Raw genomic sequence first — 17,722 nt, 5'->3', positions numbered from 1 at the left:
AGACCAGAACAACTAGATGGTGCCCGGCTACAACCAATGACTGCCCTGACAGCACACACAACAGAGAACCCCTGAGGGAGCAGGACAACAGTGGGATGCAGACCCCAGCTTCTTGTAAAAAGACCAGACTTAATGGTCTGACTGAGACTAGAAGGACCCCAGTGGTCATGGTCCCCAGACCTTCTGTTAGCCCAAGACAGGAACCATTCCCAAAGCCAACTCTTCAGACAGGGATTGGACTGGAATATGGGATGGAAAATGATACTGGTGAAGAATGGGCTTCTTGGATCAAGTACACACATGAGACTGTGTTGGCATCTCCTGTCTGGAGGGGAGATGAGAGGGCGGAGGGGGTCAGAAGCTGCCCAAATGGACACAAGGAGACAGAGTGGAGGGAAAGAGTGTTCTGCCTCATTAGGGGGTGAGCAATTAGGAGTGTATAGCAAGGTGTGTATAAATTTTTGTATGAGAGACTGGTTTGATTTGTAAACTTCCACTTAAATCACAATAAAAATTAATTTAAAAAAATAAGCCTTGAGAGATGCGGATGAAGAGTGAGCTATTTGTATCAGATGGACACTCGAGACTGTGCTGGCATCTCCTGTCTGGTGAGGGGATTGGAGGGTAGAGAGGGTTGGAAGCTGGCAAAATTGTCACGAAAGGAGAGACTGGAAGGGCTGACTCATTAGGGGGAGAGAAAGGAGGAGTATGGAGTAAGGTGTATATAAACTTATATGTGACAGACTGAATTGATTTGTAAACATTCACTTGAAGCTCAATAAAAATTATAAATAAATAAAAAGATTTAAATAAATAAAAATAAGCCTTTTTTTTTAAGTGGTAATTTAAACAACTGTTAGGTAGTGTCAAAAGAAACCGAGTCAATAATACAATTATTCTATTAAATGAGATTTATTTGGGCAGAAAATTCAAGAATCAGGTAGCAACAAATCACATGTGGAAAGATGTTCCACCACCATCAGCAGTAACTGGCTTATACTGTATTGACAAAACGAAGAAGCAAAAGAAGCTTATTTCTCTTCTTGGATCAAGTAGACACACGAGACTATGTTGGCATCTCCTATCTGGAGGGGAGATGAGAAAGCAGAGGGGGTCAGAAGCTGGTGGAATGGACACTAAAAGAGAGAGTGGAGGGAAGGAGCAGCCTGTCTCGTTACGGGGAGAGCAATTAGGAGTATACAGTAAGGTGTGTATAAATTTTTGTATAAGAGGCTGACTTGATTTGTAAACTTTCACTTAAAGCACATTAAAAACTTTTTTAAAAAGCTTATTTCTGATTGCCTTATACAATTTACTATTGAAATGCTGTCACAATTTCATTGGTCAAGGAGGATGGAAGAGATGTCAGAATCTCATTTGTCAGCGAGAGTGGCCTCATTACAGGAATGCTAGGCTTAGTTACAGTAAAGAAAAGTCTTAAGGGCATTGTCCACTTGACTGCTGATGCCATTTTGTCAACCACAGGACTCCATTTTTATTTCATGAAACAATTCCACCTTCTGATCAAGACCTTCAAAGAAAGTGTTTGATCAAGTTACTGACTTCTCATTTTGCCTTCTCCTGGGCCTTCTGCCTGGGTTTTGTTGACCAACGTTTGACAATAGCCTCTTATTTCCAAGTCTTCATTATGCCCTGATTGCTTCCAATTAGGATCCTAAATTCCTCAGTGATTTTTTTTTTTTTTTTTTAGGGTCCTTCCTGGATTTGGAAAATTCCTTTACAGTAGTGGGATTCTGGCTCCCATCAGAAGTGATATCGATAGACGGTTTAATCTTGAAGGGTATCTGTTGAGAGGAGTTAGGGTCAGAGGAAGAGGGGACTTCAGAGACAGGGGGAAAATGAAGTTCAGCCAGAAGAGACTTGGATCAGCTGGGCAGGGCACAGAATAAGCAGGCAAGGTAGGCTAAAGAGGTGGAGGGGCAGTCAGTGTCTCATACATCAGGTCTACTAGCATTCTTTGAGATGCAATTGATCAGTCTCCTGAACATTTGGAGGCTTCCAAATACCAATCAAGGAAAGTCACATTTCTTGAAGGCTCCTCTGATATGCTTTAACTTATGTATCAGAAAATTTCCCCATAATGGTCACAGTAATTCTAGATTGTTCTAACTCAGTTTCATCCATTTTTACCCACAAAGTTTGCCAGCATTCCTTAGACCCCCAGGATCCCGTGTCATACCTGCAAATAGCAGAAGACCTGGATGAATATAGTTCATCAAGAGGGCCAGACCCAGCCTGTCCTAGTCCTGAATAAAGCTCAGAAAACTCAAAATGCAAAAGGATCCTAGTTCAGATTTGAGAGGAAACTTACCAGACAACTTCCACAAACAGCACAGAGACAGAAAGCCCAAATGGTTTTCCTGGTACCAGCATCTGCAACTCCAACTTCCACAGAGTCCTTGGGAGTCACAGGAGTCTCCAACAGAATCCCATGGCTGATGCCAAAACTGTCAAAAGAAACTGAGTCAATAATAAAGTTAATCTATTAGATGAGGTTTATTTGGGCAGAAGAGTTGAGAATTGGGTAGCAACAAACCACATGTGGAAAGATATCAGCAGTTATCAGCTTATATTGACAAAAGGGGGCAGCAAAAGAAGCTTTTTCTTTTTTAGTTTTTATTGTGTTTTAAGTGAAAGTTTACAAATCAAGTCAGTCTCTCATACAAAAATTTATACATACTTTGCTATATACTCCTAGTTGCTCTCCCTCTAATGAGACAGTGTACTCCTTCCCTCCACTCTCTCTTTTCGTGTCCATTCTGCCAGCTTCTGACCCCCTCTGTCCTCCCATCTCCCCTCCAGACAGGAAATGCCAACATAGTCTCATGTGTCTACTTAATCTAAGATGCTCACTCTTGACCAGTATCATTTTCTATCCCATATTCCAGTCCAATCCCTGTCTGAAGAGTTGGCTTTGGGAATGGTTCCTGTCTTGGGCTAACAGAAGGTCTGGGGACCATGACCACTGGGGTCCTTCTAGTCTCAGTCAGACCATTAAGTCTGGTCTTTTTACAAGAAGCTGGGGTCTGCATCCCACTGCTCTCCTGCACCCTCAGGGGTTCTCTGTTGTGTTACCTGTCAGAGCAGTCATGGATTATAACTGGGCACCATCTAGTTCTTCTGGTAAGAGGCTGATACCGTCTCTGATTTATGTGGCCATTTCTGTCTCTTGGGCTCATAATTACCTTGTATCTTTGGTGTTCTTCATTCTCCTTTGCTCCAGGTGGGTTGAGACCAATTGACTCATCTTTAGATGGCTGCTTGCTAGCGCTTAAGACCCCAGACGCCACTCTCCAATGTGGGATGCATAATGTTATCTTAATAGATTTTATTTTGCCAATTGACTTAGATGTCCCCTGAAACCATGGTCCCCAAACCCCTGCCCCTGCTTCGAAGCGTTCAGTTTATTCAGGAGATTTCTTTGCTTTTGGTTTGGTCCAGATGTGCTGACCTTTCCTGTATTGTGTGCTGTCTTTCTCTTCACCTAAAATAGTTCTTATCTGCTACCTAATTAGTGAATACCCTTCTCTCTCCCTCCCTCCCCCCTCTCATAACCATCAAAGAATATTTTCTTCTCTGTTTAATCTATTTCTCGAGTTCTTATAATAGTGGTTTTATACAATATTTGTCCTTTTGCAACTGACTGATTTCACTCAGCATAATGCCTTCCAGATCCCTCCATGTTATGAAATGTTTCATGGATTCATCATTGTTCTTCATCAATGCGTAGTATTCCATTGTGTGAATATACCATAATTTATTTATCCATTCATCCATTGATGAGCACCTCGGTTGCTTCCATGTTTTTGCTATTGTAAACAGTGCTGCAATGAACATGGGTGTGCATTTATCTGTTCATGTAAAGACTCTTATTTCTCTAGGGTATATTCCAAGGAGTGGGATTGCTGGATCATATGGTAGTTCTATTTCTAGCTTTTTAAGGAAGTGCAAAATCAATTTCCAAAGTGGTTGTACCATTTTACATTCCCACCAGCAGTGTATAAGTATTCCAGTCTCTCCACAACTTCTCCAACATTTATTGTTTTGTTTTTTGGATTGATGCCAGCCTTGTTGGAGTGAGGTGGAATCTCATTGTAGTTTTGATCTGCATTTCTCTAATGGCTAATGATCGTGAACATTTCCTCATGTATCTGTTAGCTGCCTGAATGTCTTCTTCAGTGAAGTGTCTGTTCATATCTTTTGCCCATTTTTTAATTGGGTTATTTGTCTTTTTCGTAGTTGAGTTTTTGTGGTATCATGTAGATTTTAGAGATCAGGCGCTGACTGGAAATGTCACAGCTAAAAACTTTTTCCCAGTCTGTAGGTAGTCTTTTTACTCATTTGGTGAAGTCTTTGGATGAGCATAGGCATTTGATTTTTAGGAGCTCCCAGTTATCTCGTTTCCCTTCTGCATTATTAGTAATGCTTTGCATACTGTTTATGCCATGTATCAGGGCTCCTAACGTTGTCCTTATTTTTTGTTCCATGATTTTTATCGTTTTAGATTTTATATTTAGGTCTTTCATCCATTTTGAGCTCATTTTTGTGCATGGAGTAAGGTATGGGTCTTGTTTCATTTTTTTGCAGATGGATATCCAGTTATGCCAGTACCATTTGTTTAAAAGACTGTCTTTTCCCCATTTAAGTATTTTGGAGCCTTTGTCAAATATCAACTGCTCATATGTGGATGGATTTATGTCTGGATTTCAATTCTGTTCCATTGGTCTATGTATCTGTTGTTGTGAAATGGTATCTCATTGTGGTTTTGATTTGCATTTTTCTGATGGTTAATGATGCTGAGATCTTTTCAGGTATTTGGTCACCATTTGAATGTCCTCTTTGGTAAAGTGTTTATGATTGGATTATTTATCTTTTTGTTGTTAAGTTATGGAAATTTTACATACATTTTGATTTATTAGATTCTCTTTGGTTATATGGTTTCTGAAGATATTGTCACAGTTGGTAGCTTGTCTTTTCACTTTTTTGGAAAAGTCTTTTGATGAGCAAACATTTTAAATTTTTTTTACTTTAGATGAAGATTTACAGAGCAAACTAGTTTCTCATTAAACCATTAGGACACATATTGTTTTATGATATTGGTTAACAACTCCACAACATGCCAACACTCACCCTTCTTGACCTTAGTTTCCCTATTACCAGCTTTCCTATCCCCTCCCGCCTTCTAGTCCTTGCTCCTGTGCTGACGTGCCCCTTTAGTCTCATTTTATTTTATGGGCCTGTCTAATCTTTGGCTGAAGGGTGAACCTCAGGAGTGACTTCATTACTGAGCTAAAAGGGTGTCCAGGGGCCATACTCTGAGGGTTTCTCCAGTCTCTGTCAGGCCAGTAAGTCTGGTATTTTTTTGTGAGTTAGAATTTTGTTCTACATTTTTCTCCAGCTCTGTCCAGGACTCTCTATTGTGGTGGTAGCCAGGCACCGTCTAGTTCTACTGGACTCCCTTTGGTGGAAGCCATGGTAGATGTGGTCCATAGTCCTTTGGACAGTATTTCCCTTGTATCTTTAGTTGTTTTTAATTTTTACGAGGTCTCATTTATTTTGTCTTTTGCTGATTGTGCTTTTGTTATTATATTAGAGAATCTATTGTTGAGAGCTAGGCCTGACAGTGTTGCCCATTGCTTTTTCTTCTAAGAATTTTGTGGTGTTAGTTTGTACAGTTAGGTCCTTAATCCATTTAGAATTTGTTTTTGTGTATAGTGTGAGGCATGGATCCTCTTTCACTTTTCTGGATGTGGAAATCCAATTTTCCCAGCACCACTAATTGAAGAGTCTTCTTTCACCACTGAATTGACTTAGCATCCTTGTCAAAAATCAGTTGACCATAGATGTGTAGGTATACTCTCAATTCTATTCCATTGGTCTCTGTGTCTATTGTTATACCAGTACCAGGCTGTTTTGATTATGGTAGCTGTATAAAAACCAAACCTGTTGCTGTCAAGTCATTTCCAACTCATAGCAACCCTGTAAGACAGAGTAGAACTGCTCCAAAGGGTTTCCAAGGAGCGGCTGGTGGATTCTAACCGTTGATCTTTGGTTAGCAGCCATGCTCTTAACCACTGCACCACCAGGGCTACATAGCTGTATAGAATGTTTTAAAATCAGGAAATGTGGTCCTCCTACTTTGTTCTTTTTCAACATTGCTTTAGCTATTCGGGACTCTTGATATTCCACATGAAGTTGAGGATTGGTTTTTGTATTTCTCCGAAGAAGGCTGTTGGACTTTTGATAGGGATTGTGTTGAATCTATAGTTCTCTTTGGGTAGTAATGGCATCCTCACAATATTAAGTCTTCCAATCCGTGAACATGGATGATCTTTTCATTCACTTAAATCTGCTTTAGTCTCTTTCATCAGTGTTTTATAATTTTCATTGTACTCAGTTTCCTTTCCTATAAGAGAAGGCTAATCCATACTTGCCTAGAGGGTCCAGTTGCCAGATAAAATGATTGTTTGTTCAAAATTCAAATTTAACTGCGCGTCCTCTATTTTTGTTTGCTAAATCTGGCAGCCCTACAGAGAAGTTATTGTGAGACTTAGAGACACTGACATGGAAAGTCTTTCTCCCAGGGCTTAACACAATAAACGCTCAGTAAGTGATAGCTAATGCTGTTTTAATCCCAGTCCTCCATTCATTATTGTTCTTTCATTCTTTCGTCCAGTTTTTAAATAAGTCACTTGAACTTATGGCTCTTCATCCCAAGTAGGCACAAACTCTTTGCGCCACCCAGAAACCCACAAAGAAGCATCAGGCTATGCTACAAGCACGAGGACACTAATTAAGCGAAGAAATTCCAAGAGCGGACGACGTCATGACGCACAAGGCCCGCCCCCAAGGGCGCACTGGACGCACAAATAAGACGTAGACAGGCCAGGTACCAGCTTCCGGGCGCGGGGTTGTGGCGGTCCCCTCTTCTAAGTCGGAAGCCACCGCTGCCTCCGGACGCTCTCAAGATGGCGACCTCTTTAGGTTCTAACACCTACAACAGGCAGAACTGGGAGGATGCGGTGAGTGTGCCTGCCGGAGAAGGACGGAAGGAGGTGGCCACGCTGGCCCTCACGCGGGCGGGCAGGGCGAGGCTGCCGAGTGCCCAAAAGAATCCCGGGGAGGAGCGAGCGCCGCGGCCTAGCTTGGCCGGAGCAGGAGGCTGGAGGGGCAGCCCACATACAGGCTTGGAGAGAGGGGGCTTAGCCGGGTCCGGGTCCAGCCCCCTTTCCATTCCTGCTTCGCCAGGCTTTCGAGCTGGTTGTCTTTTCTCCCGCCGCCTGCCGGAAGTGCAGACAGCGCCCCCTCCCGCGACCGGGCCCGTGCTGGACCTAGGGTTCCTGCCCTGTCCCCCACCCTTGATTGCCGTTCGCCTGCCCGCATGAGGCTGGCAGAGATGTCAGGGTCTTCGGAACCTGGGCTTCAACCAGATTTCCCATTTTCACCAGGACTTCCCCATTCTGTGCCAGACGTGTCTTGGAGAAAACCCATATATCCGAATGGTGAGTGGTCGCGTGTGAGAGGGGAGTTATTTGTGTTGTGTCAGTGTTGTGGTACTTGGCTGGCTGTCCGTGACGCTTCTTTGCAGACCCAAAGTGCAGGCCAGTTTGCAAAGGAGTGTCATGCTTCTTTTCTCACGTTGGAGTTCAGCAACAATCCTGTCATATAGGAGTCATGATAATAGCTAATATTTGTTGAGCATTTACCTAGGAGGTTGGTCCATTAATCTGAGGCACAGAGAGTTTTATAAGTGTCTTTTCACATACCAAGTAATGGGTAGAGGTGGGATTTAAAATAAAACCTTGTGACTCCAGGGTCCTCTGCAAGTTAGGAAGAGAACCAGGACTAGAATCCAGGGTCCAGACTCCCAGTCAGATGCCTTTGGGCCACTGCACCTTGTACTCTCATTATTGTATGTGGGTGTGGGTCTTGGGTCCCGGGGTGAAGCAAGGAATCCCCATCCTTATTTATAAGTGTAAAATTTAGTGGCGGCTAACATTTAATAATTAGACTGGGGCGAGTTATTATATTGTGATCGGTCTTAGAGCGCATGTTGATACATTTGAGATGTTTGAAGAGCTTATGGGAACAGAGTTTACTATACTGTACAGGGCATCAGCACGGGGATAGTCTATAGTAGTTGCCTTCTGACTAAACTGGTAAAATGGGCTGGCCATGGCTGTACCTCCCTCATTTAAGGATCATGAAAACCATTAGGAATTTTAGTTCTTTACAAGAGAACTTGGGAGCCAGCAGTGAATCTTAAAGTGCTGTGGCTGTGGAAACACATGCACTTACCTAGTGGTAGATCCATGAGACTCTTGGGAGATTTATAACACTTAACAAGTGATTAGAATAGATCCCCGCCCCACCCCCAAAAGGATTTTTTTTTTTTCTGTTTAGAATGCCAGGGCTATATCCAGACACATTTTATGGGTTGTATTTAGGGAGGATGTAGACATCTGGTTGTTTTATTTATTTATTTTTCTGTTAATGCCACTTTTCTGTATTTTTTATTTCAGACCAAAGAAAAGTATGGGAAGGAATGCAAAGTAAGTAGGTCTATTAAAGAGTAATGATCTTACTTTATTTTCCTTTGTATACCAAACTCACCTTCAACTTGCTGAACTCCGAAGGCCTCTAATAAAAGTCAGTGAAGGAGTCCTGGTGATGCAATGGTTAAGCGCTCAGCTGCTGACTGCAAGGTCAGTGGTTTGAACCCACCGAGCAGCTCTGCAGGAGCAGAGACCTGAAGATCTGCTCCTGTAAGGATTACAGCCTAGGAAACTCTATGCAGCAGTTCTACTCTAGGTAGTCATATAGGTTCACTATGAGTCAGAATTGAGTCAGTGGCATGCAACAACACAATGAAAGTCAGTGCTACAGAACTTTCACAGGTCATTTATGTACTCACTGACTGGTAACTGTTTATTGTAGGAGGTAAGAAAATGAGCCCTTTAATGTAGAGGTTTTTAACCTGGTGTCGTAGATGGACTTTGAAGCCCCTGAGTTTGTGTACCATATGTTATATGATTATGCATGTGATCATTTTAGCTGAGGAGGAAGGTCATAGCTGTCTTAAGATTCTCAAAGGAGTATATGACACCCTCCCCCCAGAAAAAGTAGTTAAGGTCCAGATTGTTAAAAGCAATTATCTCTAGGGTAGGGAGACTTCAACTTTTTGAGTGTTTTACATTGCTGTATTGTGCGAATTTTTTAACTACTGGTAAATGGTGTTGTAAATAGAATGGGAACATCAGGTAGCATTCAGACTAGGCGATTGCCAAGGTCTCTTCCAAATCCTAAGTTCAGGACTCCTTTCTTCGAATCCTCTGCAGTTATTAAATCCCCTGGATTGATCGTCCAGCTGAGGGCCATTAACACCCTGTGGCTCTTGCTTTGTGTTTCAGATCTGTGCCAGGCCATTCACAGTATTCCGCTGGTGCCCCGGCGTCCGAATGCGCTTCAAGAAGACTGAAGTGTGCCAAACGTGCAGCAAATTAAAGAATGTCTGTCAGACCTGCCTCTTGGACCTAGAATATGGTGTGTCTGCCCTGTCAAATAGATCTGAAAATACGAAGATACAGGTGCCCTAGATAACAAACATGTCTTTTTGTCTCCCATCTCTCACTCAATCTCTGGTTCTGACCCAATTTTGCAGTGTAGTCTGCTTTCCCAGGGAGAGGAGAACCATGCTAAGCCATTCTAGAGTCCTCCTGAATAACAGTAGGAACTTAAGACAGATTTGGGAGTTAATCAGAATCGTCCTAACCTCCCCCATGTATATGCCTGTAGCAAAAGTAAGGTAAAAGGTATTGAGCCTGTGATAAATAATTTCTTGCCTGGGGCCTCTTTCTTGATGCAGAGCTTTTTTTCATAATCCCAACTCAAAGCTCATAGACTAATTCTGCTTTATATTTTTGTATAAAGAGTGTTGTTAGGACTATATATTATCACATTGCTACTGTTTCAGAGTAACAGCTTTGGGGAGTGGTTTTTTTTAATGGTGGGTGACATTCGAAGAAAAATAATAAAAGGGTTTGTAGTATACACCAAAATAAAAGAGAAGAGGGGAATGTGAGTTCATATATGTTTAAAAACTTTATTAATGAGAGTCGTGTCATGTTGTTTAAGATTATTTATATGTTTGTTAAGGAGGTATTCTAATTGTAGAATAGAATGACTCTTACATGACTATAACTGTGGTACAGCCTAAAATAAACCTTATTTTATGTTTATTTTGAAATTAAATCTCATAATATTAAAAACTAGATACATCATTAATCTGCAGGTCAAATCTAATATAGTCAGTTTGTTCATCTAAAAGATTTTCTAAAACTTTTCATCAAATTTTATGACAACTTAGGGATTTGGGCAATTTCTTAGAATGCTCTGTAGCGCTCAAGCTGATGGTACTAAGATTTTCAATAAAAATGTAATAAATGTCTGGTACCAAATGGGAGTAGAGAAAGGAAGGACGATGATATATTCTGTGCTGCATATATTTAAATACACGTGAGTTTTTTCCCTCCTTTCTTTTATACCAGGCCTGCCCATCCAGGTTCGTGATGCAGGGTTGTCTTTCAAGGATGACATGCCAAAGTCAGATGTCAACAAAGAGTACTACACACAGAATATGGAGAGAGAGGTGTGCTGCCACTTTCTTGATGTAGCTTTACATTTGATGTTTGATACAAGAATCCCTGCGAATTGACACAGTCTTATCTTTGGAATTTGTCATTGCTGTGTAGATTTCTAACTCTGATGGAACAAGGCCAGTTGGCATGCTGGGGAAAGCTACATCCACTAGTGACATGCTGCTCAAACTGGCCCGGACCACACCCTACTACAAAAGGAATCGACCCCACATTTGCTCCTTCTGGGTGAAAGGAGAGTGCAAGAGAGGAGAGGAGTGCCCCTACAGGCAAGAGCTGAACCATGTTTTCAGTATTTCTTTCAGATGCTATGTCATCCAAGAAGTGGGAGATGTTAGCTTACATTATTTCTGCTTTAAAATCATACAACTAGTTAATATATCTCATGTCTTGAAACTGTTATATTTAGAAGAGCTCAGTTAATTTATAGTTTGGATATAGCTAATAACCGAGCCTTGGAAACCAAGTTGCTGTGCCATTGTAATATAGATCTTGACCCTAAAAGTTTCTGCCTGAAATGTAAGTCTTTACTGTCATGGTATAAATAACTTGAATCCCAGTGTATAGGTGAAGTCAAATTAGGCCAGACTCTTAAAGGGCGTGTGAGTATGTTTCAGTCAAGACTGCCAAACATCTGGGATTGGGAATTCTTAACTTGGGGGTTGGTTCACACTCTCCCTGACCCGACCCCCTTCCCCCCCCCGCCCCCAGCACAAACACAAATTATAAATGCCTTTTTCTGGGGCTGGGTCCATAGCTTGAATCAGATTCTTAGTGAAATGCAGGACCTCAAATACATTAAGAAACATTGACCTGAAGAACGGTAACCATTCGTCCCATTTTGTCTTGGGGTGCATTGTGCCAAAAGTATTTCTTCATGTGGAAACTTTGACACCCTAGATGGCTGTTTAAAAGGCTTACAGGAGGCTAGGAAGTCCTTATGTAATAGGGTAAATCTCGTATTTCGATAATAACTATAGTAACTCTAGGAGTGCTGGTGGTGCAGTGGTTAAGTGCCTGGCTGTGAACCGATAGGTCAGCCGTTCAAACCCACCGGCCACTCCATGAGAGAAAGATATAGCAGCCTGCTTCCATAAACATTGCAGCCGTGGAAACCCTATGGAGTAGTTCTACTCTGTTCTATACAGTCACTATGAGTTGGGATCAACTCGATGGCAACAGGTTGGGTTTTTTGTTTTATAGTAACTATAGAAGCCCTGGTAGCCCAGCAGTTAAGTGCCTGGCTGCTAACCAGAAGGTCAGCAGTTCGAACCCACCAGCCACTATGAAGGAGAAAGATGTGGCGGTCTGCTTCTGTAAAGACTTGCAGCCTTGGAAACCCTATGAGGATGTTCTACTGTGTAGGGTCACTATGAGTTGGAATCTACTTGATGGCAGTAGGCTTGGTTTTTGTTTTTATAGTAACACTATTTTGATCATTATATTTTGGCATGACTTCTAGTTCAAAAGTCATTTCAGGGTATACATTTGGGACTTTAATATTACAGCTATTGTTGGGAGATGCTTGTAAAAAAAAATTTTTTTTCCTTTGTCTCCCATTTATGCGTTGTCTTCTCTTGATCCATAGACACGAGAAGCCTACAGACCCAGATGACCCCCTTGCTGATCAGAATATCAAAGACCGATATTACGGAATCAATGACCCTGTGGCAGATAAGCTTCTAAAGCGGGCGTCAACAATGCCTCGTCTGGACCCGCCAGAGGACAAGACTATCACCACACTATATGTTGGTGGTCTGGGTGATACAATTACTGAGACAGACCTAAGGTTTGTGGATACAATTCTGAGCTCTTTAAGCCTTTAATGGCCCTAGAAGAATTTACTGGTTAAAACATAGGCAAGCATGATAATTCTATATGGAGTACATTTTTCTTTAGCCACTGTAGTTAGTGTCGTGTTGACTAGAATTTTTATAAAATTGTTGGGTATGATGCCAGAGCAGTAATGCTCATCAACAATGCTTACTCCATCCTTGCACATGGTAATTGTTACATGGGGTTCTATTTGGCCTAATAGCCCATTAGAATTTTTAAAGGATGGCTCATGTCTAAGCATGGTTAGTTATGCAGAGGAGGGGGAGCTTCGAGATTATAAAACTCCTATGGTTTAAATGGTTGGCTTTTTAAAGAGACTAGTATTTGGTAAATTTGTATTTTGTTTGGCTAGATGAAACAGCTGGGCAGATGGAAATTACCTCTTCCAAAGAGATAAAGTCAAGAAGAAACTTCTTTAACTTTGTAGCCTGCCCTTGGTAGTCTATCTCCATTAAACCCTGGCTAAGTGAGCTAGATAACCCCCATGGGTTGGCAGACCTTTTCTTTAGCAGTCCAGATAGCAAATACTTTAGGCTTGTGGGACATATACAATTTCTGTCAACAACGTCTTCATTTTTTATGTTTTACAAGCCTTTAAAAATTTTAACAATCTTGGCTCATGGCCCATAGTTTGCCAGCCCCTGATAACGGGGTTTAGGATCCTTAAGGGACCCGTTGGAGCCTTCTTCCTCCCTGGGAAAGCCCCGAGATGTTTGCCAGCCTGTTTCCTCTCATTATTTTTCTTTTCCTGTCTCAATAGGCTGCACCCAGATTAAGGTAAGGTAGTTAGGCAGGTCACCATGGGGTCCACCTGCCTGGTGCTGAGTCATTGAAGGAGTTAATAATCCAGTTTCAATCTCCTGGGAATGTCTGTATGTTGTTGACTCTGATTTTTCTCTGGCTGCATCCTTTCAGAAATCATTTCTACCAATTTGGAGAGATCCGGACGATCACCGTTGTGCAGAGACAGCAGTGTGCTTTCATTCAGTTTGCCACAAGGCAAGCTGCAGAAGTGGCTGCGGAGAAATCCTTTAATAAGTTGATTGTCAATGGCCGCAGACTCAACGTGAAATGGGGAAGGTGAGAATTAGATAATTTTAAAATATCTTTATGGAGATTTTCAAGAAACTTTCATTATCTTGGGACTAGTAAGCTGTTTGAGCCCTGGTGGCACAGTGGTTAAGAGCTCAGGCTACTAACCAAAAGATGGGCAGTTTGGATCTACCAGCTGCTCCTTGGAAACCCCATGGGCCAGTTCTGCTGTGTCCTGTAGGGTCGCTATGAGTTGGAATCGACTTGACGACAACAGGTTTTGGTTTAGGAAACTTTTGACAAACAGGCTTAAATGAATAGGATCTTTAAAAAGAATTTCTTTTTAATTCTCTGTCTTATACTTGTTTCCTGTGGATGTTGGGAGAATCATGCTTTGAAAATTTGTTCAGAGTCTTGGTATAGTAATCTCCTTTGAAGGTTTGTATTTTTCTGACTGAATGTTATAGGGCAAGTATTACGCCAGGGAATGGAAAGTAGAATTGAGTGTTTACTAATGAATTAACACCTAGATTCTGTCCTCTAGAGGCTGATTGTCTAGTGGAGGCACTGAAACAGGGAAGAATAACTATTTTAGGTTTGAAAGTGATGATTTCACAAAAGAGATCCAGGTAAAAACTCCCCGAAAGCTCAAAAGGGAAATGAGTTTCCAGCTTGGAACCTGAGAGGGCGAATCACTGGTAGCAGCAGCTGCCCTTATGGTGTGCGTTCTATGTGCTAAGCACATAGGTGTTGCCTCTTCTAGTTCTTACAACAGTTCTAGCAAGGAAGTTTGGAACTCCAGGCTTTCTGGCTTCAAAATCTTTGCTGTTGTTCACTCTGCACTGTGGAATTTATGGGGGAAGAGTGGTGAAAAGAAGGCAAAAAGTGAAGGAACCTCATTTGAGTGCGGAACATGAGAAGCACAGGTGTGAGATAAGGTGGATAAAGTGCTGATGGCATGTGTCTGTGTCTGTCAGATCCCAGGCAGCCAGAGGAAAAGAAAAAGAGAAGGACGGAACCACAGACTCTGGAATCAAGCTCGAGCCCGTTCCAGGACTGCCAGGAGGTGAGTGTGGACTTCCTGCCCAGCCAGCAGCTTGCTGACTTGAGATGCTCCACCTGCCCTGCAGTTCCTCTGTCTGATGAGGTGTTGAACCTCCTCTGGCAGCAGCTCTGTTCTCCTAGCAGGACCCTGGAGGACCTAAAAGTGGATGGAAACAGTGTTGTGTAATAATTGTGTTCCTCTCTACCCTTGGCTGTTTTCTCTCCTCCAGCTCTTCCTCCTCCTCCTGCAGCAGAAGAGGAAGCCTCTGCCAACTACTTCAACCTTCCCCCAAGTGGTCCTCCAGCTGTGGTCAACATTGCCCTGCCTCCACCCCCTGGCATTGCCCCGCCCCCACCCCCAGGTAACATCCATCCTCCTTCTTAGTAAATAGATCTGACTTCCTTAGCTCAGAAAAATCCTTATGGAAGTCCCATCTTCACACTCACTGTCAAGTCTCAACCATCTAGATTCTTTGAGTTTGCCCTGAAGAAATTTGCAAGTAAACTTGATTTATTTAGAATTGCTGGTATTTTTTTCCTGGCCTTTCCAAAGATCTGAGTATGTGTATAATCAGAGCAGGAGTAGTTACTGGACTGCAGCCATCTGTCACTAATTTGTACCCTGTTGTAAACTAATCCCAAACTGATGACCTAGGCCACTCTTACTGAAAGTGTGGGCTGTGGACATGACATCTCACCTTCATCAAGGAAGTCTGATTACAAAAAAATGGTTAGATAAACCAAACAGTGTGCTTGGGAATGTAATTGAGTAACATTTTGGCTCAAGCCCTTCATCTTCTTGGTGACCAGTAATGACGAGCTCAGGGCCGGCACTTAACACACAGTCCTAGAGAATGTCAGTGATGGTAAACTGTGAGGAAGTCACAAGTAGCTGGGTCTCCTGTGGCAGCGATCCTGTACTCAGAAGAAAGCCCTGGTTTCTGAACACCCTCCATTCTGGTATAGAACATCTAGGTTAATCATCCAGGTTGTGCCATCAGCATGATGTCTCCCTCTCTTCCCAAATCCTGATTGAATCCTGCCCCTGTCTGGTGAGTTTGGGCATACTTGATTCATAGCAGGCTCAGAAGACATACTAGCAGGCACATGAGTTGTGTGGAGTTTTTTGTTTCTGTTTTTTAACTTGGACTCAGGGGAAAGGTCTCCAAAACCAAGGAAATCATACAGGTAGACAGTCCTAAGCAAAGCAAGTCTTTGTTGGCTGATATTTTCTTAAGCCCCTTGTCAGTTTGATCTATGTGTAGAATATTTTGACCTTAGGATGATTTCGAGGTATCAGATATTGTCAAGAGAACTGCAAGTCTGACAGATCTGTTCTCTTGCATCTGCAGGTTTTGGGCCACACATGTTCCACCCGATGGGACCACCCCCTCCTTTCATGAGGGCTCCAGGACCAATCCACTATCCTTCTCAGGACCCTCAGAGGATGGGAGCCCATGCTGGGAAACACAGCAGTCCCTAGCACATTGTCACCACTCCTGGGCTCTACAGAAGAAAGGGCGCTTAAAAATCCCAGTAAATGAATCTTGGAATAAATATATTTTTTTCTTCCTTTGTAGTTTCAGTGGTAGCTGAATGTGTTCAGATATGGGCAGTCAGAGAACTACAGCCTTGCTTTCCTACATGTATTCAAAGGACTGATGGACCTCTAATCAGCTGCCATTAACACATCTGGTTACTACTGTAACATTACTAATAAAACCTAATGGCTGTTCCCGTACCTGGGTAGGGGACAAGTGACTGGTGAATTGGAATGTTCAACAGAGTTACCATCCCAACTGTATGTTCATTTTGTATCTTTTTTTTTTTTTTGGCGGGGGGAAGGGAAGGGAGTTGACCGGAAAAAAAAAAAACTTGACCATTTTTATGTCCATTGAGTATTTTCCTTTTTATCATCTAAAAAAAGAAAAAAAATGACTAGTACTAATCATTGTAGTGGCAGGAGTGTGATTTAACTCTTCTGAAGTCACACCCTCGGAAAGATAAATAGAAACCAGCACCTAGCACAGCCCGGATCTTTTCTTTTCCTCATTTCTTACTGAAGGAATCTGGCTGCCATTAAAGTCTATGCCACCAATAAAAAAGACGAAATTACTTTTTCTTCCTCTGAGTCACATGGAAATGCCAATATCATGGAGCTGTGCATCATCGAACAAGCGTGGTGTCTGGGATTGATATGATTTTCAAGAACTTCCTGTGAAACACCTTAACAGACAAATGAAAAGCCTTGGAGTGTGTTTGAACGGAAGCCTTGACGGACAGCTGGAACTCCGGTCCGCAGCAACCACCTTCATCTTCAGCGTCTCCTTTCCATTCTCTGCTGCTGGGCAGGGGTGATCTGTTTGGTCTTAGAATGTTTGGCTATAACTGAATTGTAGATGGCAAAGGAAATGTGAGGTTGTGTTTTGTTTTTAAATAATTAAAACGGGTCAGTTTTCCAAATGTCATCGACTTACTCTAGATTGCTGTTTTCTTTATCCTTGGGTAGCAGAACCCAAGGTCAGTGGAAGTTGGAAACAAGTTGTATATAAATGTGAATGTTTTTTAAATCTTGCTTTAGACCGTTTTGATTTTTATCTCTATATTCGTTCCATGCTGATAAAAACACCCAGGCCTTTTTAGTACTTATGTCAAAAGTTGGTTGTGAGGTTGAAATAAGAAAATGCACAGAAAACACTTAGCTCAAAGCGCAGCGCGTGGCCTTTGATAAGTGATAGCTTTAGAAAAACATCCTCATATTACATAAGTCATTTTGAAGGGAAACAGGCAAAATTTTATCTACAAATCCGTTTTTCCTAAAACCAGTATCATGTCACTTTTACCTAAAATATGTACTTAAGAAATGTATGTGCCGCACATGACGCTGTTTTAGCTTATTTGGAAAGTCTGTTTTTCCACAGAGGGCTTGACACATGCCCCTTTTTTTTTTTAATTTAAAAATCTAGGAGCACTTAGAAAATTTCATTGTGTTTCTAGCAATAGCAATTGTGAAGCAGTGTAGGGTACCTCCAAGTATTTTTACAACCTGTCTTAGTTATCTAGTGCTGCTGTTACAGAAATACTGCAAGTGAATGGCTTTAACAAATTTATTCATTCACAGTTTAGGAGGCCAG

The 17,722-nt window shown here is 42.0% G+C and overlaps 1 protein-coding gene across 1 annotated transcript; it reads left to right on the top strand.

The window, feature by feature from the left end:
- Nucleotides 1-6,883: 6,883 nt before the first annotated feature.
- Nucleotides 6,884-17,158, top strand: RBM22 (RNA binding motif protein 22). The gene is made up of 11 exons (XM_003404604.4): nt 6,884-7,043; nt 7,470-7,523; nt 8,544-8,573; nt 9,432-9,564; nt 10,569-10,669; nt 10,773-10,945; nt 12,265-12,465; nt 13,428-13,592; nt 14,522-14,610; nt 14,819-14,950; nt 15,941-17,158. Exons 1-11 carry the CDS (start codon nt 6,990-6,992, stop codon nt 16,069-16,071), a joined length of 1,263 nt encoding a protein of 420 aa, XP_003404652.1. The 5' UTR covers nt 6,884-6,989; the 3' UTR covers nt 16,072-17,158.
- The last annotated feature ends 564 nt before the right edge of the window (nt 17,159-17,722 follow it).

This window comes from Loxodonta africana, chromosome 2 (genome assembly GCF_030014295.1).
Source record: "Loxodonta africana isolate mLoxAfr1 chromosome 2, mLoxAfr1.hap2, whole genome shotgun sequence".
NCBI lineage: Eukaryota > Metazoa > Chordata > Mammalia > Proboscidea > Elephantidae > Loxodonta > Loxodonta africana.
This window is presented reverse-complemented; position numbering and strand designations above follow the sequence as displayed.

Excerpts from the sequence above, each read along its gene's own strand:
- RBM22 (XM_003404604.4), top strand. The coding sequence starts at position 6,990 with ATGGCGACCTCTTTAGGTTCTAACACCTACAACAGGCAGAACTGGGAG. Across the intron at positions 12,466-13,427 it reads ATTACTGAGACAGACCTAAG|AAATCATTTCTACCAATTTG; the intron begins GTTTGTGGATAC and ends GCATCCTTTCAG. Across the intron at positions 13,593-14,521 it reads CTCAACGTGAAATGGGGAAG|ATCCCAGGCAGCCAGAGGAA; the intron begins GTGAGAATTAGA and ends TGTGTCTGTCAG.